This window comes from Aethalodelphis obliquidens, unplaced genomic scaffold (genome assembly GCF_003676395.1).
Source record: "Aethalodelphis obliquidens isolate GAN/ISIS:26980383/991018 unplaced genomic scaffold, ASM367639v1 scaffold8, whole genome shotgun sequence".
Taxonomy (NCBI): domain Eukaryota; kingdom Metazoa; phylum Chordata; class Mammalia; order Artiodactyla; family Delphinidae; genus Aethalodelphis; species Aethalodelphis obliquidens.
In genome coordinates, this window is record NW_020837952.1 from 19,645,004 (window position 1) to 19,671,640 (window position 26,637).

At 35.0% G+C, this 26,637-nt stretch overlaps 1 protein-coding gene across 4 annotated transcripts in view; it reads left to right on the forward strand.

The window, feature by feature from the left end:
* TBC1D15 (TBC1 domain family member 15) overlaps positions 1-26,637 on the forward strand; it is a 64,139-nt gene that overhangs the window by 6,423 nt on the left and 31,079 nt on the right. For all 4 annotated transcript variants that reach the window (XM_027107048.1, XM_027107049.1, XM_027107046.1 and 1 more), the window contains exons 2-5: positions 15,032-15,130; positions 15,596-15,670; positions 19,931-20,069; positions 24,839-25,049. In XM_027107048.1, coding sequence (XP_026962849.1) covers positions 15,032-15,130; positions 15,596-15,670; positions 19,931-20,069; positions 24,839-25,049 — 524 coding nt within the window. The remainder of the gene's footprint in view (positions 1-15,031; positions 15,131-15,595; positions 15,671-19,930; positions 20,070-24,838; positions 25,050-26,637) is intronic.

A 26,637-nucleotide genomic window follows, 5' to 3' on the forward strand; every position in this document is an offset into this window, starting at 1 on the left:
CATCTCATACAGGATCCTGTGCATACTTCTATCACACTCTTCTGTGACCATTGATTTACATGACATTACTAGTTTAGTTAGACACTTTTTACGATGTATGTTTTTCCACCAGTACCTTTTACTCCCCACATCTAGTTGGTGCCTAATAAATGTGTATGAGTAAAGAAACTTCTAAATCAGATTAGGTGGAATGGGGGTGATTGGAAGTGTTGGACGGGCTATTGTGTTCTTTTGAAGGACTTCATAGAAGTTGTTTGCAGAGAGAAGGTATAAAAGAGTGTTCTAGGTAGAAGGAACAGAATGCACACACACAAAAAGGCACAAGGTTTTGAGGGAACAGGTGAGTTCAGAGGGTCCCAAGGCAGGAAGTATCAGGTGTTGCATAGCTGTAGATGTAAAGTGTGTTGTCAGAAGGATTTTGAGCTTAGGTGTGGATTGGTCAGATGTACGTTTTATTAAGATCATTTTTGGCAGTGGTTATACATTATACAGTTTACACAGATTATTGGAAGGTGATTAGCTTGGGGAAGAGAGACCAGAATGTTATTTTAGTAAACCCAGGCTACATATGATGAGGGGTCAGTGTCAGAGAAGATTTGAGGGATTTAGGAGGTAGGATGAGTATGGTGAAAGAGGCATTTAAGATACTGCGTGGATGGAATGTCTTACACAGAGTTGGGAATATCAGAAGAGCAGATTTAGGATAAAACATACTGAGTATAAGATGCCTGTGGATTATTCAAGTGGAGATATCAAGTGGCCGCTTAGATATTTGGGTGTAGAACTCATTAGAGTTTCAGGGCTTACACTGGCATTTCCTGGTGATACTGTCTCTAATCCAAAATTTACATTATTTATATGCTGAATGATTTCAAAGAAACTGAATTTTTGTAACTTTCTTGTTGTTAAATTTAGCTTATAAAATTCACAGTTCCTAAAGTTCAAGAATGTATGTTGTGTATGGTAGATGTTGGGTTTCCAGGTTTGGACAGAGATTTAAGGCAAGAATTTTATCCCTAAGCCTAAGAGTAAATTTCAGATATTTGGGTTGAATGTTTTCATTTATCTTTAGTTTTTGAAAATATTATAATAATTGTAACACAAAAATCCAATCCCACTTAAGTGTAGGAGTAATATAAAAATTTATCTGCTACTATATTGTGCAACTTCATTCTAACTTTTGCTAAATTAGAGGTCAGTAAGTTTATTCTAAAACATTTGCTGTGGTCCCCAGAGCACTTTTAATGAGTTATGTCGGACATGGTTCCTTTGGAAGAAAAAAATCTGAATTTTCTATTGCCATCAGCAGGCTGTCATTGGAAGTTTTATAAATATAATTACCTGCTTATGCATCTTAGCAGATATTTAAGAATAAAGGAGAACTTGAAGGGCCTGAGACAATTTTATTCCAAATGGAGAACTTTTTTCCTTTCTTTAGTACCTTTACACATTGTTCTTTTTTTTCCTCCCAAGAGGGTGGGGAGCAGTTTAGAATATTCTAGCTTGTGTAAAGATTTTATCTTTTTTATAACATTGCCAGATACATACAGGCAAGGAACTTTATCTTGTTTATTTTTCTGTTCTCCATGGTGTCTGGCGCATAATAAGTGCCTAATAAAAGTTTGTCGACTCAAGTTTAGATAATTAGTTTAGCACCACCAAGTGGCAAGTGTTTGAATGTCCTTGATAATTTTTGCTCCCTATGGACACTTAATCCACAATGAAAAACAGGTAGGGTGTGATTTTTTAATTTTTTTGAGGCAGGATCAACTTCTTTTTCTTTCTTTTCTGCTTTTTTTTAAAGTAAAATATCTTTACTTAATGTATTTACTTTTATACAGCGTTTTGAAGTTTAAAAAAATAGACTTTTCCTGTAAGTTATTTTTTATACAGCTTTATTGAGGTGCCACTTGACAAACAGTAAGTTGCATATAGCATGTATAATGTGCTAACTTTTGATGTATATATACACTATGGACCCATCAACAGAATCAAGAGAATGACATGTCTACCACTCAGAGTTTCCTCCTGACTTATTGTAATCTATCACTACCTTCATCCTGTCCACAGACAAACACTGAGCTGCTTTTTGTCACTATAGATTAGTTTGCATTTTCTACAACTTTATATAAATGAAATGATATGGTATGTACTCTGTTTTTGGTCTGACCTTCTTCATTCAGCATAATTATTTTGAGGTTCATTCATGTTGCTGTATGTATCATTAGTTAACTCCTTTTTATTGCCATGTAGTTTCCTGTCGTATGGGTATACCACAATTTGCTTATCCATTCACCCATTGATAGGCATTCGGGTTTTTTCCACTTTTGGCTGTTACAAATACAGGTGTTGTGAACATTGATATGAGTATGTGTCATATGAGTATGTGCGTTCTCTTTTCTTGGGCAAATATCTAGGAGTAGAATAGCTGGATTGTAATGTTAGTTGCATGTTTAGCATTTTAAGAAACTGCCGAACTATTTTCCAAAGTAGATGTACCATTTTACATTCCCACTGGTGGTGTATGAAAGTTCCAGTTGCTCCACATCTTTGTCAGCATTTGGCATGTTGGGGACTTCCCTGGCAGTCCAGTGGTTAAGACTTAATGCTTCCACTGCAGGGGGTGTGGGTTCGATCCCTGGTTGGGGAACTAAGATACTGTATGCCACATGGTGCCCCCCCCCCCCAAAAGAAACATTTGGCACGTTTGTTTTTAGAATTAATAGATGGCTTCAGTTTGCAGTTCCCTAATGACTTATGATGTTGAGCATCTTTTCATGGGATTTTATGTCATCCCTATACTTTCTTTGAAGTGTCTGTTCAAACCTTTTGCCCACTTTATTTTATTGAATAAATTGTTTTCTTCATTTTCTTGTCACTGAGTTTTGAGAGTTCTTTTTATCTTCTGGATACAAGTCCTTTATTACATATACAATATGATTTGCAAATATATTTTCTCTGCCGGAGCCTTAATTCACTTAGTTATAGTAGCTTTTTGGTAGATTTCAGTGGCTTTTCTACATAGACAGTCGTGTCATTTGTAAATAAGTTGTTTTACTTGTTCTTTTCTGATCTAGGTGCCATTTATTTCTTCTTTTTTGTAGTGTCTGAAACCTCAAGTAAAGTGTTGAGTAGAAGTGGTAAGGGTGGACATACTTACTTTGTTCCTGATCTTAGGAGAAAGCATTCAGTCTTTTAAGTATATGATGTCAGCTGTACTGTTTCATAGTTACCCTTTATTAGGCTGAAGAAGTTTCCCTTCTATGACTGATTTGCTGAGAGTGTTTGTCTGAAATAGATGTTGGATTTTGTTGAATCCTTTTTCTGCATCTTTTGAGATGATTTATATGGTTTTTCTTTTTAAAATTTTTCATTGTGATGAATTATAGTGATTGATTTTTTAATATTAAACCAACCCTAAGAGTAAACCCCACTTGGTCATGAAGTATTTTCCTTTTTACATATTGTTGGATTCAATTTTTATTTAAAATTTTTGTACCTAAGTTCATGTGAGATATTGGTCTATAGTTTTATTTTCTTGTTTTTGTCTGATTTTAGTGTCAGGGTAGTGCTGGGCTCCTAGAATGAGTTGGGAAGTATTCCTCCTCTTCATTTTCCTGAGTTTGTATAGGATTGGTATTACTTCTTTCTTAAATATTTGGCAGAGCTTACTAGTAAAACCATTTAGGCCTGGAATTTTCTTTGTGGGAAGGTTTTTAACTAAAAATTTAGGGAATTCCCTGGTGGTCCAGTGGTTAGGACTCGGTGCTCTCACAGCCAAGGGCTCAGGTTTGGTCCCTGATCGTGGAACTAAAATCCCACAAAACCTCGCGGTGTGGCCAAAAAAAAAAGTACAGCAGAAACTAACACAACATTGTAAATCAACTATACTCCAATAAAAATTAATTAAAAAAATTGAATTTCCTTAATTTATACTGGGCTACTCAGGTTATCTTTTTCATCTGTGAGTGTTGATAGCTGTGCCTCTTAAGGAATTTATTTGTTTTGTCTAAGTTGTCAATTTTTAAAAATAAACTTATGTATGTATGTATGTATGGCTGCGTTGGGTCTTTGTTGCTGCACGGGCTTTCTCTAGTTGCAGCAAGCAGCGGTTACTCTTGTTGCGGTGTGCGGGCTTCTCATTGCGGTGGCTTCTCTTGTGGAGCATGGGCTCTAGGCGTGCCGGCTTCAGAAGTTGTGGCTTTTGGGCTCAGTAGTTGTGGCTCACGGGCTGTAGAGCACAGGCTCAGTAGTTGCAGCACACGGGCTTAGTTGCTCCGTGGCATGTGGGATCTTCCTGGACCAGGGCTCAAACCCGTGTTCCCTGCATTGGCAGGCGGATTCTTAACCACTGCGCCACCAAGGAAGTCCGAAGTTGTCAGTTTTATTAGTCTAAATTGTTCATAAATTTTCTTAGTATCTCTTTTACTTGTATACATTTGTAGTGATGTTAAAGTTCTAATTCCTAATATTGTTAATTTGTGTCTCTTATTTTTTCCTCATCTGTTTGGCTAGAGTTTTACCAGTTTTATTCTCAAAGAACTAGCTTTCAGTTTCATTGATCTCTTCTCCCCTCCCCCATTTTTCTTTTTTATTGATTTCTACTCTGATTTTTCTTTCTGCTTACTTTGGGTTTAATTTACATTTCTTTTTCTAGTTTCTTAAGGTAGATGCTCAGGTCATTAATTTGAGGCCTTTTTTCTTTTCTAATAAAGGCATGTAATGCTATGTTTCCCAGTAAGCACTGTTTTAGCGGCCCTACGCAGATTTTAATACGATGTGTTTGCATTTTCATTGAGTTCAAATACTTTCTAATTTTCCTTTGATTTCTTCTTGACCCTTGGGTTATTTATAAATATGTTATTAATTTCCAGATATGTGAGAATGTTCTGAAGATATTTCTATTACTGATTTATAACTTACTTCCACAGAATATACTTGAATTCTTTTAAGTTTATTGAGATTTGTTTTATGGCCCAAGTTTTGATATGTCTTGGCAAATGTTGTTGGGTGGAACGTTTTGAGTGTAAATTAGGTCCAGTTGGTTGATGGTGTTATCAAGTCTTCTGTGTTATTACTGATTTTCTGTCTATTGTTTAATCAGTTATTGAGAGAGGGGTTTGAAATCTCTGACTGTAATTGTGGACTTGTTTGTTTTTTCTTGCAATTCTATCACTCTATGCTTCATGTATTTTGAAGGTCTGGTATTAGGTGCATAAACATGTGGAATTGTTAGGTAATCTTGAGGCACTGACCATTTTATCACTATGAAAATATCTTTCTACCTGGTAATATTTCTTTGCTCTAAAATTTATTTTTGTCTGATATTAATATAGCCATTCTAGCTTCTGATTAGCGTTGGCATATCTTTTCATCTTTTAATTTTTAACCTATTTGTGTCTTTATATTTAAAATACTTTTCTTGTAGGTAGCATAGATTTTGGGCTTTTCTTTTCACTCTGATTCTCTCTTTTTAGTTGGAGTCTGTAGGTGATTTATAGTTAATGTGATTACTGATATGGTTAAGTTTAAGTCTATCATCTTGCTGTTTGTTTTTTATTTGTCCCATCTCTCCTTTGTTCCATTTTCTTTTTCTGTCTTCTTTGTGATTAGTCAAGTAGTTTTCATTATTCTGTGTTTATTTTTTATTTCCTTTGTTGACTAATTCACTATAACTCTGCTATTTCAGTGATTGCTTTAGGGCTTACAGAGTACATCTTTAGCTTATGACATTTACATTCAAGAGTTGTTATACTACTTTACATAAGGTATAAGAACCTAGAACAGTATACTGTCACTTCTCCTCTGGCTTTTGTTATTTTACTTTTGCATATATTACAAGCCCCACAAAAAACATGTATTCATTTATCTGCTTGTTTATGTTTTAAAGAAGGGGATTTGATTAACAAGAAAAATATATTTATCCACATAGCTACTGTTTTTGGTGGCATTCATTTCTGTATGTAGATCCAGATTTCCTTCTAGTGTAATTTATTCTGCCTGAAAGACTTACTTTAACATTTTTTGTAGTGTAGGTCTGATAGTAATTATTTTAGCTTTTATATGTCTAAAAAAGTCTGTATTTTACCTTCTTTTTTGAATATATTTTCTCTGGGTATAGAATTGTAGGTGAACAGTATTTTTGTTTTGTTTTGTTTTGTTTTCATTACTTTAAAGATGTTGCTCCAAAGAGGAAGGAGGAAACTTTGGGAGGTGATGGATATGTTTGTGACTTGATGGTGATAGTTTCATGAGTGTATACTTATTCTCAACTTATCAAGTTATATATATTAAATATGTATAGCTTCTTATATGTAAATCATACCTCAATAAAGTGGAAAAAAAAAGTATTGCTCCATTGTTTTCAGTCTTCATTGTTTCTAAAAAGGAATCTGCGGTTATTATATTTAATGTTTATTCCTCTGGCTGATTTTCAGATTTTCTGTGTATTACTGATTTTGCATAATTTGATTACAACGTGTCTGTATCTAGTTTTCTTTGTGATTCTTGCTTTCATTTTGGAGTTCATTGGTGTTTATATCTATGGGTTTATAGTATTAATCAAATTTGGAAAAACTTCTGCAATTATTTTTTCAAAAAAGATTTTTTTTTCTGTTTCTTTTTTCCATCAACTGTTTCAGGTACTTCAGTTATACATATACTAGACCACTTGAAATTTCCTTGCAGCTCGTTGATGCTTTGTTAAATTTTTTCTCAGTCCCTTCCCCCCCTTTTTTGTATTTTGTTTTATATAGTTTTTATTGCTATAACTTCAAGTTCATTATTCCTCAGCAATGTGTAATCTGTCCTTATCCAATTCAGTGTATATTTCATCTCAGACATTGTAGTTTTCATCTCTAGAAGTTCAGTTTGGATCTTTTTCATGTTTTTGATGTCTTCTCTTAGCAAGTTCTAACTTTTCTCTAGTATCCTGAACATATGGAATTCAGTTATAGTAATGTTTTAATGTCTTTCTCTTTTAATGTTATTATTTGTGTCATTTTGGGTCATATTTAATTGGATTATTTTCCTCCTCATTATGAGTCATATTTTTCTGATTGTTAGCATGTCTGTTAGGGTTTTTTTTGTTTTTGTTTTTAAGCCAGATGTCAGATATTGTGAATTTTATCTTTTTAGGTGCTAGGTATTTCTGTATTCCTATAAAATGTTCTTGAGTTTTATTCTGTAAGGCACTTATGTGGAAACAATTTAATACTTTTGGGTCTTGCTTTTAAACTTTGTTAGATGGGATCAACACAGCATTTATTTATTTATTTATGTTTTGTTTTGATTGGCACATAGTTGATTTACAAAGTTGTATTAGTTTCTGGTGTACAGCAAAGTGATTCAGTTAATGTATATATATATGTATATATATGTATATATATTTTTTCTTTTTCACATTCTTTTCCATTATGGTTTATTACAAGATATTGAATATAGTTCCCTGTGCTCTGCAGTAGGACCTTGTTTATCAGCACAGCATTTGATGTGAAACTAATTTTGCCCCATTGCTGAGGTAAGACAATTCTGAGTACTCTACCTAGTGCTCTGTGAATTATGAAGTTTCCCACACTGATGGGAGCAGCTCTGTGTGAGTGCAGATTGTTTCTTCTAATAATTTCAGGTGGTTTTCCTCTGACCTTAAGTAGTTTACTGACGCGCGTGCATTGATCAGTTCTCTGCTGAATACTCGGGGATGTCTGCAGATCTCTTCAGTTCTATCTGTGTACTTTTCTCTGTCTGGTACTCTGTCTTGGCCTTGCCCAGTTCCCAGCTCTGCGTCCTCAACTCAGGGAGACCACTGGGCATCTTCTGGGTTTTCTCTCCTTTGTCACAGCAGGGAACTCTCTCAAGACAATAATCTAGGGCAATAGTATAACTTATCTCATTTGTTTATTTTCACTCAGCAGTCACCATCCTTCATTACCTGATGAAAACCATTGTTTGGCCTTTTTTTTCCCTTGCGGGAGGGTAAATCCAGTCTCTTGTTACTCCATCTTGGCTGGAAGGGTTAGCTGTTACAGGTTTTTTTTCCCCGCTCTCTCTCTTTTTTTTTTTCCCTTGGCCCCACTGCGCTGTGCTGGATCTTAGTTCCCTGACTAGGGATTGAACCTGTGTCCCCTGCAGTGGAAGCACAGAGTCTTAACCACTGGACTGCCAGGGAAGTTCCTTTTCCTCTGTTTTTGGTGGGATTCTTGGCTGGAAGTGTAAGCTGTTACAGGGTTCTTTTCCTCTCCAGTTTTGGTGGGATTCATACCTCTTCTCATATCTCTTCTATATGCAACTCTTTTTTTCCCCCCCTTCAGGATCAGGCTGACTGTTTTACCTTGTTCCAAATTTGTTTCCTTTGTTGTTACAAACTTTGAGATCGTCTTTTTTCTTCCAGAGTTTTTTTTTTTTTGTGGGAGGGGTACGCGGGCCTCTCACTATTGTGGCCTCTCCCGTTGCGGAGCACAGGCTCTGGACACGCAGGCTCAGCGGCCATGGCTCACGGGCCTAGCCGCTCCGCGGCACGTGGGATCTTCCTGGACCGAGGCACGAACCCGTGTCCCCTGCATCGGTAGGCGCACTCTCAACCACAGCACCACCAGGGAAGCCCGTCTTCCAGAGTTTTTGTTAATAAATATTTCTTTCTTGTTGGTCTGTATTCTCTTCTGTACCTTCTGAGAGGTGACATAGTTAGCAAGACATTCAAGAATTTTATGAAATGCTAAGTATTTAGAGAATTCCAGTAGATATTTGGGTAGCTGAAGGTAATCATCACATTTATAGAATGGGTTATAGCAGTTTGTAATTTATATTAAAGTTTCTTTTTTCCCTGTTCCATTGGTACTCTCTACAACAACAGCATTCCTTCACCTGTCCCTGCCACCATCCCACCCCCCACCAATTTTTTTTGGGGGGGTGGCAGAGACACACAATTATTAATAGGTTGTGCTTTTCCCTCAAATCTATTTGATCTATCCTTCTCCTTCTTCTCAAGACCTGTCCTTCCATTGTTGAATTCATGTCATGATTTGCATCTGACAGTATCCCTCTGTTATCCTTGAGATATGGTTTAAATTCTGTTTAAGACTTCACATTTTGTGGGTTTTTTTTTTTTTTTTTTTTGGCGGTACGCGAGCCTCTCACTGTTGTGGCCTCTCCCGTTGCTGAGCACAGGCTCCGGACGCGCAGGCTCAGCGGCCATGGCTCACGGGCCCAGCCGCTCCGCGGCATGTGGGATCTTCCTGGAGCGGGAAACGAACCTGTGTTCCCTGCATAGGCAGGCAGACTCTCAACCACTGCGCCACCAGGGAAGCCCAACATTTTGTGTTTATCACCAGTAATTTTTAGCATTTTGGTTGTGAAACAAAATTTATATACGGAAAATCACACTTACATAACTTAATAACTCATAAGGCAAATGTCTTTGTAACCACCACGGTGGTCAAGAAATAGACCTTTGCAGGTACCCCTCTTCCCCTAAGTAACTACTATCCTAACTTTTATAGAACTTACTTTCTTTCATTTCTTTATTACTATTAGCATTTTTTTAAACACTGCTATCCTGTTTTTTTTTTTTTTTTGTCCTCCTTCTCTGTCCTCCACTTAGTATTACTAGGTACTTCCAGTTTTGTTTTTCTCAGTCAGTTGCACCTTTGTCTTTCATGGTATTTGATATCTTATTTTTCCTTGAATCACTTTTGAATTTAAATTTCTTGTATCAAACACAATACTTCTTGATTTCAAAAGATTGGATATACAGGAATCATCAAAAAACAAAACAAAACAAAAAACACACCAAACCACCCAAATCCTGATTTTTGACGACAACTGTATGTTCTGTTGTGTACAGTTTTCATACTGAGCTTTCTCTGCCATATGAACGGGAAGATAAAATGAAAACACATTTTTGTTTCCATTAGAGATATACTCCAGATATGTTTTTGCCATGCAATTTGTTCCCTTGTAAAGTATCACAAATTAATAAGTTGTTAGGGTTGGAGAATTTGACATAGACTTTTAGTAATATCTCGGGTATATATGCTAGAGAATTGTTTAGACTGTTTTATGTTTACATTTAGTGCCTTTGTATCCCTAAGGTAACAATCACGGGAAGTCTTCACTGACTATACATTGTCTTGCTATTCGGGATGTTTGGTGCTGATAACTCACAGAGTCTGGATTGTTTGCAAAAGGAGTCTCAAACAAGTTGTACATCTCTAGTAGTATAGACTTTCATTTCAGTCTTTTTCTTCTCATAGCTTTCCATTTGCCAGCTTCCTGACATTAGTTTTCATTGCCCTTGACCTCCTTGGAATATAATTTTTTTCTTGTCTGTCTTTCTGACTTACATATTATTTTCCTGTTATGCCTATGAACTCTTCGTCTCCCCTCAAATCTTAGGTAGTGGAAAGAAAGAGGCATTACTGATGCCCTTTCTTTGCTTCCTGTAGCACAGAGGACCTACTCATGTAGCTAATTGGTGACTGCTTTAGATTGGAATATGAGCACATAGGATACTGGAACAATGTTGTCAGTTCCACATATGCTAAGCCTTAAGTTGATGGCCTTTTACATTATGTACTGTTCGGGCAAATAAAACTTATCAGAGCAGACCTGAGTCTGAACCCCAAAGTAATGGGAGAACCTTGATCAAATCACTTAACTTCTTTGCATTTTTTCCCTCAATTACAAAGTGGGAGTGATATCACATATCTAATTGAGTTGTGAGGATCAAATGTGATAATGTAGAAATGCTTTGTAGAGTAATGCATTATAGAAATATTACATGGCCAGTAATAGCATTTGAACCTTTCTTTTTATTTTGCATTAGAGATTATGAACAAAACCAGAGTAAGGAAATTGGAAGCCTGTTTTACTGAAAGTATTATCTTAGATGAAATTCCTGATATCATAATTGTTCCCTGTAGCAAAATAATTTTTCATTTCAAACAAGCTTGGAGATAGCTTTTCAAGTATTAATCGTTACCATTGATAAATGTAAGAAGCAGAATGTCCTATGGAAGAATGGTACTCCTTAGAAATCAATTCACTGTAGAGTTTAATGAAGAAATATTATCTTCATGCTATTGTTATAAGATCGATTTTTTTTTTTTTTTTTGGCCTGTGGGAATAGGGATCGAACCCGGGCCCTGGCGGTGAAAGTGTGGAGTCCTAACCACTGGACTGCCAAGGAATTCCCTGAGATCAAATTTGTAATTGGACTTCAGTTTCTATATTTTGAGCTGTTTCAAGTAGTTGATACAATTGTATTTTATTATATACATGTATCCACAGACTGTGGTGATGAACATATATATGCTATGAATAAAAAAATAAGTAAAATCATTCCCTATAATATTAAAATGAATTATTCAAACCAAGATGCTATAAAAGGGACTAAGCTTTTTCTGTGGAATGTTTAGGAGTTCAGATGGGGGAGAAATTAAGGATTTTTGTTGAAAGGCCAAATTGTTAAATAGTTAGCTGCTGTATTGATGTATAAATTAAAGGCATTTAAAAATTGTTTTTAGTCCAGTGGTTAGGACGTCTTGCTTTCACTGTTGAGAGCCTGGGTTCAGTCTTCGGTTGGGGAACCGAGATCCTGCAAGCTGCATGGTGCAGCCTAAAAAAAAAAAAATTGTTTTTAGTCCTTTAAGCAGCATTAGTTTGTACATCTAAGCAATTTCAGAAACCACTTTCCTCTAAGGAAGCCATGTAGAATTTTTCTGGTAGTTTCCTGAGACAGTTGAGATTTAATGGGTGAAGATGCCAGGAAATATGAAATCCACTCCTTCCTTTGATGTAAAGTCACTGAACAGGTCTGTGTCTCAGTTTATTTTTCTGTAAAATGGACATAGAGGTAATGAGATCTATTCTGACTCATTCAGTTTGGCTGTGAGGATTTAATGAAATCAGAGTGCTTTGAAAACAAAGTGCTATTCAGTTAAAACTTATTATCTTATATTTGAAATAAATTATGTACTAATACAGATAGTGTGTGTGTGTGTGTGTGTGTGTGTGTGTGTGTGTGTGTGTACGTACGTGTGTACGTACCTGTGCGCCTTTAAGTCTTATAAGACTTCATAAGGTTTAGTGGCACATGAAGGTAAATTTACAGATTTTATTCCTTCCGCAGAATTAATTTGTATTGAGCAGGTAATATCTCAAGGGTGTAATATTGTAAGAGCATGTAATATCACACTCTTCAAATCAAAAAGCTGAACATGACCGCTTTCGAAAGACAGTACAAGTCTGGGTTTGGGATTGTGGAATTTTGGGCATGTAATTTGTCCCTCAAAAAGTGCTAAAAAGTTAAGAACACAGAACGTGAGATGAGTGCAGTTTTGACTTTTTGTGAGGTACCTGGTACTTTAATACTTTTTAAGATATTTTCCCACCTAAATTACTTCGGAAGCTCAACTTTTTCTTAAATGAAAAAGAGAATAAGGCAACACTTCACTAACATATGTATGGGGAAGGAAGAGCTGCTTAATGTGCTTCAGTTACCTGAAGTATTTCATTTTCTTTAGGGTTCATTTATTTCATAAAGGCTCTGGAATCTCTTTAGTATTAATAGTACCACAGAATCTTTCATTGTACTATTAATGGTACCAAGCTTTTCTTGGCAAATGAGTGTCCCTTTTTCAGCTATAGAGCTCTTGATTGTTCTGATAGCTGAGTATTAGGTGACAATATGCTAAAGTGAAGTTTCTGGATATCTTTTGTCAAAAAAGCTTGAGATTTTAAGGGATTTTATTTTTCCCATAGCCTTTTCATACTTCTGTTTTGTGGCCCCTGTTTTATACATTGATAAACGGAAGTCCAGAAAGGTTATAGTTTATACTTCTGGAATTCCCTCTTTTTACTTTACTCATTAAAATTAATTTTTAATTATTGAAGTAATATATAACTATATATTTATACTTTGAAATTTTCAAGTAAGTTCAGCATTAACATAGAAAGTTACAGTTCCTCTTTCAACCTTTCCCCATCCCATTATCTTTTTCAGAAGTAGCCTTTGTTAACATTAAAGTGTGTCCTTCCAGAGCTTGTTCTCTGTATTTTACACAGATACAGAGAAACTTTTAAAAGTATACGTGTCATCATATTATGTATAATTGGAAGGTTTTTCCATATATGTCTGTCTGTTTAATCTACCTCTTAACTTCTGAATAGTATTCTCCATAGAATGAATATCACAGAATATATTTTATAATTTTCCTCTCTGTGGTCATTTAGATTCATACCTTCCTTTTCCTCCTTTCCTACTCTACCACCCACCATGTTATAAATAATACTATTGTGAATATTCTTATGCATATCTTTGTGCACATGAGTGAATAAATCTGATTTTTCATTTCTATACAAACAGTATAGAATTGTTTCTCACCACTCCCCAACTCATGCTGTCCCCAGTCTTTGCCTTCTGCTTAATGCGAGTCTTGTGTTTAACAACTATTTCATTGAAGGCCATCTTGGGTTTTTGAGATCAAAACTTCTCTGGTGATCTTGATTACTGGAAGGACTCTTTCTTGACATGATGTAAGTCTATATCACAAGTGATTAACATAACAAGAGAGGCAGTAAAAGTAATGTGGGAGCTTTGTGGTGCAGTGGCTAAGAGAACAGTTCTCTGGTGTCAGGCTGCCCAGGTTTCATACTCCACACCACCCCTTACCATTTGTATCGTTCTCTTTCAATTTTCTTGTTCACACAGATGGGCTCCTCATCCTAATGATGTAGTTATAATGATATAGTTATAGAACCTATGGTCTTGGGTTATTGTAAGGATTAAACTATAACGTGGAATTCTTAGTGCATAAGTGTTCCACAAATGTCAACTGGGGGGCGATAGTGATGGCCTGTGTTGCTTGTCCTGCGTTCTTGGTCCCCATGGTATTCTGAATAGAGATGTGATTGTATTAATAAAAGGTTTACATAAATAGAAAGTACACTATTCCAAACTTATGTCAAAATTACGTAAGTTTGTAATGTCTGGAAGTGACTACTTTATTTCCCTTTTACTTATTTTCATAATGAAAAAAATTTTTTAATAGTTTGAAATTGGTCCCAGGAGTAGAATCTTTTTTTTAAAATGTTTATTGTATATGTTACAAATATTTCTTCCCCATTTGTTCCACATATATATATATATATATATATATATATATATATTTGTTGTTGTTGTTGTTTTATCCTTTGACCGCGCCACACAGCATGTGGGATCCTAGTTCCCCAACCAGGGATTGAACCTGTGCCCCCTGTGTTGGCAGCGTGGAGTCTTAACCACTGGACCACCAGGGAAGCTCCCTAGAATCTTAATATGTAACATTATGCCTTTAGAACATAAGGCTTAACTTTATAAACGTTTCAGTTTACTCCGGAATTTACTTAAGTCTCCCCTGTATTCCCATAGGACACTGTTCAGGGGCCATGTCTTAGTCATTTTCTTATACCTACTGTCTTACATGCTTTTACATATAGAAGCACTCAGTGTTTGTGAGCTTGAACTAGTTTGAACTAGTTTTTCCAAGAAGTCCTCATCATTACTTTTTAATAGTCCCATCTTATTTTCTATGCCACTGTGCTACAAAAGCACACCAAAATAAACTTATGTGCTGTTATGAAATAGTTAGAAATCATTAATTTTTCATTATATTTCATCTGTTCTTATTTTTGGATATTTTCAGTTTGAACCCAATACTTTGCTTAATGTTTGTTAAAAATATATGTTAAGTGGAATTTGCATATAGGGTCACATAACAATTAGCCTGACATCTTTGTTTAAGGAGAAGATCAAGATCATGATTATCACTAAACCAAAAAACTTGCATGCATAACAAAGCAAATTTCCTTCTAGTTTATCTTTGTTTGAAGTGCTTTTAAGTCTGAGTAGTATTTTTAAGATAATACATTTTTATATGAAATAACCAGAAACTTGGTTCAGGCATTATAGGAAAAAATCTCTTAAGTTTTTTTAAAACGTTGAAATAGTATTGAATAAAAATGATGTGATTTAATCTTATTTTTGCCATTCCAGATTATATATGAACAGGAAGGGGTGTATATTCATTCATCTTTTGGAAAGACCAGTGACCAAGACAGCTTGATTTCAGGAATATTACGTGTTTTAGAAAAGGTATGTTTCTAGTAAAAGACTTTATTTAATAATTGTTTATGTTTAAATAAAATATAATTTTAATTTAATTGTTTAAATAATTTAATAATTAATAATTGGGGCATTATCAGCAGGCTTGAATTTCACATGTAAGATAAAATTATGTAATTGAGCAATGGTTGTAAATTTAACATGGAAGTGATGTTAGAAATAAAATGCTTTAGATAAGCCAGTAAAATGGTATGGAATATTTTAAAACTTATGTAAAAGTTGCAGTAATATAATTTTTTTATAATGAAAGGCAGAGTTTAGAAATCTATATACATTGTTGTCAAATAGTGGTTTACATATGATATTCCATATTTAACGTGCTGATAAATTTAAGGGGTTAAAAATCTCATTTTCAGCTCAGGGAATTAAGTATAGGTGACTAAAAATATAGGATATTGCTGAATAGTAAATATGGTTAATAATTTCTTTCTCTAGGATGCTGAAGTAATAGTGGACTGGAGACCATTGGATGATGCATTAGATTCTTCTAGTATTCTGTATGCTGGAAAGGTATTTAAGAAAAAAATGCATGACTGAAGGAATGCCATTTTTTTTTAAATAAAAGCTTTATTGAGATATAATTCATATACCATAAAATTCACTCTTCTAAAGTATATAATTCAGTGTTTTTAGTATGTTTACAGAGTTGTGCAACCATCACCAATATCTAACTTTTGAACATTTCCATTACTTCCAGAAAAGAAACTGTACCTCTTAGCAGTCACCCCTCATTCCCACCTAACTCCAGTCCTCTGCACCCATTAATTTACTGTCTGTCTCTGAGGATTTGTCTGTTGTGGACATTGTATCTATGGAATCATATAATATGTAGTCTTTTGTGACTGGCTTCTTTCACTTAGCATAATGTTTTCAAGGTTCATCCATGTTGTAGCACCTGTCAGTACTTTGTTTCTTTCCTTTTTTTCTTTTTTTCTGAGTAATATTGCATTTATGGATATGTACCACATTTTGTTTATTCGTTCATCGGTTGATGGACATTTAGGTTGTTTTCATTTTTAGGCTTATGTAAATAATGCTGCTGTGAATGTTCTTACTCAAGTTTCTGTGTGGATACATTTTTCCTTGAAAACCCAGGAATGGAATAGTTGGATTAACTTATGTTTAATGTTTGTTTCGTGTTGACATCTCACTATGGAAGGTAGAGATTTAGCTCTATCTTATCTCTAATTCACCCTGAAACTATGGCCCAGTTGTCCACATTTCTTCTCAAAATATTTAATCACATAGATGATCTTCCAATGTCATCTTCTTAGAAACTTTTCTTCCAGAGCCTTCTTACAAGTTCCTTCTGAACTGGTTGCTCTTTTGGCTTGCTGTGCAGCAATTATCCTGGGGATTCTTTTTGCCTCTTTCCCATATTTTAATCCCCATTTCCTGTATCCTCTGCTATCTTATATTTTGGTTTACTCCCTAGTTTTGGTGCACCTCCAGTGCTTCCTGAGAAAAAGGGTGTATGAGGGCAAAAACATTTCTGTTTTCAGACTTTTCTATCCTTATTCTGAATTGATAGCTGGCTGGCATAGAATTACAGTTTGAAAATAATTTTCCCCTCGTAGTTTTGAAAGTTATTGTCTCAGGTTTGACTAATTTCCTTTATTGATGTTAAGTCTGCTGCATTCTAATTCCTGATCCTTGCTATGTTTTTTTCCTCTTTAGAAGCTTTTAGAATTGCCTTTTTGTTTCTAGTGTTGTAGATGTTCTGGACATGTTGTGCCCTTGTGGTCTTTTTTATCCACTGTGTTGGGTGCTTGATAGGCTTTTTTTTAACGTGAAAACTTGTATCCTTTAGTTTTTAGGAAATATTCTTGAATTATTTTAGTGATGATTTCTTCTTCATCTCCATTTTCTATTTTCTTTCTTTCTGGAACTCTACATGCTTTGGACTGGTCCTGTAATATTTTAATACTTTACTATTTTCTAACTCTTTGTGTATGTGTGTATTATTTTCTAGGAAATTTCTTCAGTTTTATCTTCCAGTTCTTCTATTGCCTTTTTCATTTTTGATGTTTTTTAGATTTCTAATACATTTTGTTATGTGTCCCCTTTCCCCTCTTCTAAAAAATAGTATACTGTTCTTCATGGATGTACTATTCTTCCTTATTTCTGAGGGATAGTATTTTAGATGTTTTCATCTCTATATATAGTCCACCTCCTCTAATTGACTTTTTTTTTTTCGTATTTCATTTGGACTTTATCTTTTATGTAAACACTTGCCTTTGACATTTGGTGATCTTTGTATTGTGGTGCTCATATTTAACAGCAAACACAAAAAACTGATTATACTCTCTCTATGTATGGGTAGGTTTGTTAATAGTTGGGACTCAGGGTGACTTGGCTAGGCTGTTTTCCTTGGGGAATCCCCGATATTGAAACCTGGGTCTTCTTTTGTGGGCTAGTCATTTGTCAGAGAAGAATCTACAGATTCCTGCCTGGAGAGGGAAAGCTGGATTCCACTGTTGTGGGAACTGAGTGGAGGAAGAGAGCTGGGAGTCTTGCCAACTTATTATATAGATGAACTTTCAGTTAATTCTCCTGTTTTCAGTGTATTATCTCTTTGCTCAGTGTCCCTGGTTTCTCCTAATCCACAGATAATCTGTTTTACCTTTTACAATGAATAAACCTTCAGTCTTCTCAACTTTTGTTAGTAGTCCTGTTTTCAGCTTAACCTTTATTCTAGTTTCCAGAAGTACCTGATTTACTAGTTCCAAGCCTTTGTGTGGGGTGGGGTTCTGTAAACGCTGCTTCGCTTTCCCTACTATTGATGGGAAAGTTGGTAGTGATGGTGGTAAGGGTTGCATTTTTTTAAATTGGGCAAACGAGGAGGGCTCCCTGAAAAATGACATCAGAGGAAGGACTTGGAGGAAAAAACACTACACTTTATAACTTCATTCATTCAGCTTTTCCCCCTATTCTTCAGTCTGTTTCTATTTCTTATTAATTCCTTTTGTTTATAATATATTCCTGTTCCTATAAATCTTCTTTTTTCCTTTTTTTTTTTTTTTTTTGCGGTACGTGGACTTCTCACTGTTGTGGCCTCTCCCGTTGCGGAGCACAGGCTCCGGACGCGCAGGCTCAGTGGCCATGGCTCACGGGACCAGCCGCTCCATGGCATGTGGGATCTTCCTGGACCAGGGCACGAGCCCGCATCCCCTCATCGGCAGGCGGACTCTCAACCACTGTGCCACCAGGGAAGCCCCCTTTTTCCATTTTTAAAAAGAATTACACACTAGCAATACACGAATACATTCTTGTTATAAAAAATTCAAATAATAGAAAGTTGAAGTCCTGCTTGACTAGAACCCTGTCCCTAATCTGTCCCTGTTTAATGTATATCTTTCCAGACTTTTATTGGTACACATTTCCTATCATATCTATCTATCCATCCATCCATCCATCCATTCATTCATTCATCCCTGGTTTTCTCTAGTGTGTTTCTAATTACATATGTTCCATGTAGTTGTTATACTGCATACGTTGTTTCTTAACTTCATTTTATTTACTTCGTTTTATTTACATTATTGAACATATATACACATGAACAGATATCAGTCTTTAAACTTCTGCCTAGCATTTTATTGGCTACCCGCTAGTTTATTTACTTATTCCTTCATTGATGGATGATAAGATATATTCAGATTTTCACTTTTACAAACAACTCTGTGATGAAAATTCTTGTATCTGCCTCTTTGTATACATGTGTATTTCTCTAAAGTAGATGAGAAGAGAGTTATTGTGAAACATGCATATTTTGAATTTTAATAAATATGACTCAATTATACATTTGAGTCAGTACTAATTAGCACTGTCATCAACAGTGTGAGATACAGCATTTCCTCACACTGTCTTCCATATTTTTATTTTTTAATTGAATGGGCCAGAAAAATTTAAATTCATCTTTACTTGCTATTCTTGGATTGTTTCTGAAGGTGGACATCTTCCTTTGTTTGTCACTTCATATTTCTTCTTTGATTTGCTTGTTCATATCATTTCCTTATTTTTCTCTTTTGATGTTTGTTGATTTCTCAGTACATAGGTAGGAGTTGTTTTTGTATTCTGGATGTTTTTCTGTCATCTTCCATATGTTTTGGAAACATTTTCACACAGTTTTGCTTATCTTTAACTTATGTGTGGTATCTTTTGTTGAATAGAAGTTAAACTTTTTGATTTAGTCAGATTATTAACATAGCATTTTAGACTTTTGGTTTTATTCTCTTTTAAAATAGAAAGTTCTTTAGAACTGAACATGTAGATATGGTATTTGTAGCTTTTAGCTAATTTTGATTAAGAGACATGTGCAACCAATGGTGGTTTAAATAAGTAACCACCATTGGGTATGTTCCTCAAATAACCAGAAGCCTGGAGGTTTGGAGCTATTTGCAGTGTTTGTCTTTATGATTATAAGGTGGCTATTATGTTTTTAGGCAGCATAGCTGCATCAAAAGCAGGAAATAGGGAAAAAGGGATGGAGCTTTTATTAGGAAAGCAAAAGCATTTCCAAGGCCCTACTGTTGACTTATGCTTATATTTCATTGGCAACCCTAACTGCAGGAGAATCTGGACAAGGTTTTCTTGTCTTTTTGGTCAGCTGAGCCAGGGAGAAAAGGGTAGGAAATAGTGTTTGGCTTTCCCACCAGAGGTATCTGCCACAACCTACAAACTTAATTTATATAGAAGCTGAGAAGACGTTATTGATTGAAATGAAATTCTAGTCTTAGTCCCTAAATATCTTATATGTTATAATTATTTTAGGACTCCAGTTCAGTCGTGGAATGGACCCAGGCCCCAAAAGAAAGAGCTCATCGAGGACTGGAACATCTGAACAGTTACGAAGCAGAGTGGGACATGGTTAATACAATTTCATTTAAAAAGAAACCACATACTAATGGAGGTATGAATTAAATCGTTTGAAATCTTAAACTGATTTGCTACTATATAATATAAACAAAAGTGCAAAGAAAATCCTTTAATGTTTCTTAGAAGAAGGATGAGTTGGTGCTTTGATTAATATGTATAATTCCCATTTTATTTATATTCCTTTTTCATCTTTTTGTTGCTTTGTTGGTTGTGACCGCATAAAAAGGCTTTAAAAATATTTGTTCTGTTTTGTAGTTATTAATGGCAGAAAATAGAAACACTTAAAAAATTGCTTTGGCTATCTCTCATGCACATTTTTCTTAATCCAGTAGAATAAAAAAAAAAAATCATGTTATTTCATTCTAAAGCACCAGGGGGAGATGAAGTATACCACTAAACCATGCCGTTCTAATTTCAGTGTTTACTGGTATCTTCACAGCTCATTGCAACTCCCCTTTGTATATGTTCCGCATCTGTTCTCCTTTATATATACATTAAATTTATGTTTGCTGTGTGGTGACTACCTACATGTAGATAACAGAAAAGAGCCAACCTAGCAATCTGATAGAACATGTATACTACCCCAGATATGATCTAGCTAGCCCACCTGTGATGTGGCCCGCCTATTTGTGATCTCTTTAAAAAATATTAAACACTGTATAGAGTTAAAATTTTTTTCTATTGATTTCTTTGTGTATTATAACTAATAGGATATTTTATCTTTCAGTGATTTTGATCTCAGTTTAGGATTTATCCGCATTTACCAGATTCAAAAAGTCTAGCCTAAATTGACTAGAATATGTATTGCTACGTTTATATAGCATTGTTACTAAGTAAAATTGATTTTCATGTATGGCCTGGGGAATCGTTCTCATACAGTAGTTATACTTTGTACTGTATCATTTCTTGGGAACAGTGGCAATTAAGAAATAGTAAGTCACAGACTTTCGATAACAGCCAGCTCATGCATATGTGTCTTTTTTTTTGTTGTTTTGCATTCCCATTCTAGGGAAGGTTCTTAACCAGAACAATGCAGAAATGTTAAGGAAGGATAAAACCACAGGATTTTAGTATATTTAACATGTGAGGGATTTTTAACTTCTCTAGACTGGATCTTCAGGATTGGTTTATGTGAATTGCTATTTTTTGTTTGCCTAATATTGTTAAATCCTTGAAAATGAAAAAGGTTACAGAAATGAGCAAAAGGAGTGAGTTTTCAAAATTTCATAAAAGAAGCATTACATGTTTGAGAAAAGCATAATCTGACAATAAAAGTCTTTTTAGATTAATGGTTTTTTAACTGGCTGCACATTGAAATCACATGGGGAAGTTAGGCTTTTGAAAAAAGTACCAGTGCCTGGGTTTCATCCAGCAAATTAAATCATACTCTGGAGATGGAGCCTGGGCATCCCTATTTTTCTGTATTTTTCAAAAGCCCTCCTGGTTATTTTAGTGTGCAGAGTTGAGAACCTCTGTGTAGCTGTGTAGCTTAGCAAAAAACCCACAGATCTAAATACTGCTTATGTATCTTGGCATTGCATTATGCCTTGTAAGGAGCCTTTATTTAGTAATTATTAAAAGTTAAGGACACATTTCTTTTTCTTTCTTTTCTCCACTGTTTAAAAAGTTTTATGATAGCAGAAAAAAACACATTGCACAGTATGGCCCAGTGTGCATACACATGCACATATTTAACAGAACAAGGAGTTAATGAAGTACATTTACTCTGTTTCATCTCATCCCATTCCATCCCATCTTATCCTAGACTGTCTACCTCATCCAATCATATTTCATCAAAACTCCTTCTTAAAGAAGACATTTTCTAATCTTGATGTTTCAGAATTTAAATTTCTGCCATAATTTTTTACACTTTTGAAAAGCATTTTTTCAAATAAAATTTTTATTATTATAAACTTCACACTTTTTACCTTTTTTGTGATTCACAGAGCAAAATGGGGACAAACCTTTAAAAAAAATTGACTATTGAAGACTTTTTAAACTTTATATTTCTTAAATATACTGCTAAGTCTTTGTTTTTATATATTAGATCAAATGTTTTGAAAATATATCTTCCCAGAACAGCAGACTGCCGTGATGTTCTGGAAACCCATTCAGATAAAATGTCACGTCCTTGCTGTTAATTCTGTTCAAGACATATGGAGACTTACTGAATTGTTTTGTTTACTTTTTTGCTGTTATGGCCATTTTTCCCACGTCAGTGTGTTGGAGTTATTTTTTACATATATTGGGTAACACAGTAAGTTCATCAGAACTAATTAGCTTTATTTACCTTTGTTTAAGGAGAAAGAAGGAAATTTTGAGTTAACTGTTGGATTCTGTTAGTTTTCCTTTGTAACAACTTCTAATTCTGGTTAGATATTATTGGTAGACCAAATTGCAGATTACTTTTCTGTTGACTTGGTTAGTAGATTATTCATTTATTTAACACATCTTTGACTACCTACTATCTGCTAGTCACTCTTCTAGGCACTGGGGATAAAGCTGTGAACAGAATTAAGTTCTTGCTCTCATGAAGCTTATACTCTAGAAAAGGGACTTCTGGGATTGACTTGTAATGTTTGTCTCATTGTTTATCAGAGCTTTAAGTGAGGAAATGTGTGAGGAATTTTCTTTTGTATTTAATATGTAATGTGTGTCTCTTCCATTAACAAGGGAAAAATCTGTGTAAAATTTTTACATTTGAATATGCACAAACTTCTGATATGCCTGCATATATTATTTAATATTCTTCATATGATTTTCTTGCATGACTTTTATTAAATACTTTTTGTGGAATTTAAGATAAAAAATGGTATCTGGTTTTGCTGTGAAAATATTTTTGGTCTTTGCAGATAATCTAGTAGTATGTATCCTTTCTACGTCGACGTAGTCCAGGTGCATTCACACTTAAGTGATTCATAAAATGTTGGAATTCTAGAATTGTTCTCACTTTCATATTAGTTTGTGATGGTGTTATGAGCTCTATAATACAAATTGCAGTGAAACATGATGTGTCGTAAAGTGAGCACGTGGTACTTAATCTGGTATCAGCCTTAGATATGAGTTCACCATCTGAACTGGTGTGGAAGTAGGCAGGGCACTGCATAGATAAGTTACTTAGCCTTTCTGGACTTTGATTCAAATGATAACTTGCTAGTGTCCATGAAAGAGTAATGGTGTCTGCATTCCTTGCCAGGTAGAGGTTTCTGTAAGCTGTAGGTTTCTGTGTCAGTTTAGGAGATTTTGTTGGAGGTGATGAAGCTGTAGTGTTCTGACTATATAGGAAGGTGACATACATGCAGGTCAGTACTGACTGATCTACCCTTTGAGTAAGTTCTATAAGCAGATATAATCTATACAGTTTATCTTTGTGGAATTGATAGTGTTGGGATGGAATTAATAAAGATTTTCAATAACAGGATAGTATGACACTTCTTAGCAAATAACATAAGAGAAAAGGTCTTTTAAAATTTCAGAGACATGACATGCTTAAGTCTGCGTTAAAATGTTCAAGTAAAATAACATTTTTAGATTAGAAATTAAATATAAGTATTAGATAACTTTTTTCCCTTGTTCTTTAAATTTTTATTTAAATAGATAATCTTTACATTGCTTGTTATCAATTGCAATGTTATTCACAAACCTAGGATTTTAAGCTTCTGTAAACAGCCCCCACACACTAGGAAATGCTTTATTTTACATAGCTATAGTTTGGTTTGAACTGAGGTCTTAATTTAGTAGAAGGTTGATTTAGCAGGAAGATTGAATGTATTTATTCTCTTTGAAGCATTCACAACTTAGTTACCTTTTCATCCTCAATTCCCCACTGTTCTTTGGGTTTTTGCAAATGTCTGTCTGTGTACTCACTCTAATGTTACTTTTTTTTAAAATTAATTTTTATTGGAGTATAGTTGCTTTACAGTGTTGTGTTAGTTTCTACTGTACAGCAAAGTGAATCGGCTATACATATACATTATGTCCTCTTGTTTTTTGGATTTCTTTTCCATTTAGTTCACCACAGAGCACTGAGTAGAGTTCCCTGAGCTATACAGTAGGTTCTCATTAGTTATCTATTTTATACATAGTATCAATAGTGCATATATGTCAATCCCAATCTCCCAGTTCATCCCACGCACCCCCACTTTCCCCCCTTACTTTTTATACTGGTATACTTTTACCTTCACTCAATGTAATCTAGTAAAAATAATTCCAAAAGGAAGTGAGGAATAAAGGTTGGTTTTGTTTTTGTTTTTTTTGTTTTGTTTTAAATGCCTCTCCAAATGCATCATGCCATTTGTATTTGAGGGAATTGGAAAAGGTGAATATTTATTGAATATTTACTATATACTTGGCACTGTACTCATTAGTTGACAAGTATTATCTCTTTTAATTCTTAGGATAACATTGGGAGGTAAGTATAATTATCTCCATTTTACAGATGAAGAAACTGAGGCTCAGAGAGATTCAATTATTTGCCCCAAATCATTCAGTTAGTATGGTGGTGCTGCAGTTTGAGTCTGGCCTGCTTGCTTCCAAAGCCATGATCATTTTGGGGCAAAGCTGATATTTTAAATAAGGGTAGTATTTTTTTCAATTTGTATACAGTAAGATAATTATTTTAAAAACTATTCTTTTAAGAAAATGTATGTAGCCATTTCTAATACAGGTGGAAGCCATGGTAATATCAGTGCTGTAGTTGTTCCCTAGGTTCAACAAATATCTGTTAGGCAGTCATGAAGAGTGCTGTCAGTACCTTTTAAAAAGGTGAACAAAAATATTTTGCCCCACTTTCTTGTTTTTAAGATGCTCCAAGTCATAGAAATGGGAAAAGCAAATGGTCATTCCTGTTCAGTTTGACAGACCTGAAATCAATCAAGCAAAACAAAGAGGGTATGGGCTGGTCGTATTTGGTATTCTGTCTAAAGGATGACGTCGTTCTCCCTGCTCTGCACTTTCATCAAGGAGATAGCAAACTACTGATTGACTCTCTTGAAAAATATGTGGTATTGTGTGAGTAAGTATCAAATTATTTCCTACTTATCAAAACCGGATTGTTGTGATGGTCCCAAGGCGAACTGTTTTTACTTGTCATTGGGTATCAGTGACTTATGTGCATATTAGGGCTCAAGCAGGTTTGTTTTTTCTGGAATATTGACTACTTTGGATGAGTGACTGAATAAAATTTTGCCATTTTAGTAATTTGGAACTGCAACTTATCACCTTATTAGTGTTTTAAAGAAAAGAATGGTTCAGTATTTTAATACACATTCAAATGAATGATGATACATCAATAATTTATAGATTATATATTTACCAGTTTTATCTTTTATTATGTAGTTTCTGTTAAACATAGAGTTTCATTTGTAATGCTACAAATTTAAGTCACACAAATCTAAATAAAATTATTGTAAGTGTGGAAGTTAGGGCTTTCTCACTTTCCAGAAATCTTGTGTCTTCCATTTATTTACCCTGTGCATTTGTACACACATACTCTTTCTCGCTTTCACTCTCAGCAAATACAATTGTGGTATCTATTTAGTTCTGAGCACTGTGCTGGTTGTTTGATACTTAGTAGTGAACAAAACAGGCATGTTCTCGGATATCTGAGAGTTTATGGTCTTGTGAAGGATGCTGACCAGTAAATAGCAATAAACTCAAGAAATAAGATGGAGGAAGTACAAGGAAGGGAGGAAGTATACTTCATTCAGACTGGGGGTTGGGTAGGGGTCAGGGAAGACTTTCTGGAGGAGGTAACATCTAGGTTGAGACTTGACAACTGTGTGAACGTTAGCATGAAAGGGAAGGAGATATTTAGACGGAGAGATGTTTTAGATAGAGGGAGGTATGTAAAACACTACGTAATCACAGAACAGAGTAGTTCAGTATCACAGGTCTGCATAGTGGGGGAAGGGAGGGTACAAGATTTAAAGATGAAGCCAAAGAGCTGAGTTAAGGCCAGAGCATGAAGGGTCTTGTAAATCATGTTAGGAGGTTGTTCCAGTCATCTAGTGAGCTTGTAGTAGCGTGAACTAGGGGAGTGACAAGAAAGAAGTGTTGGAGGAATATTTAGTGTTAGAGTTTGTGGTTGATTGGATATGTGGAGGAGAAAAGAAGGGAGAAGTTGAGATTTTTAGTTTGGGGAATCGTAGGGATGATTGTTAACTTCATTAATAATGTCCTCACTTTAATAGAGTAATGTCATGCCTAAATGTAGATTATATAAAGCTAGGAATAATGCAAAAGTTGAAAGATATTGACTCTATGTTTTTCGGCATGAAATTCTCTTCCTTTACCATGTTGACCACCTCTGGCTGGCACTAGGCATGCTGATTAGTACCTGTAATCATAAAGTCAGATCTGGTTGGTAGTATGTGGGTCTTGGATCTTGAAGTGAGAAGCTGTGAATAGGCTACCACCTACGGGGTTAAGTAGATTTCAGGAGGAGCATTTATCATGACTGGGGCATAAGGCTTGGCTGTTGAATAGCAGCTGTTAAAGACTTGGGGGTCTTAGCATCATAGCAAGCTCAGTATCAATCAGTGTTGTGATGTAACTGTTACAGAAGAGCTCATTCATTCTGAGACTGTTGATTAAAGCATAGT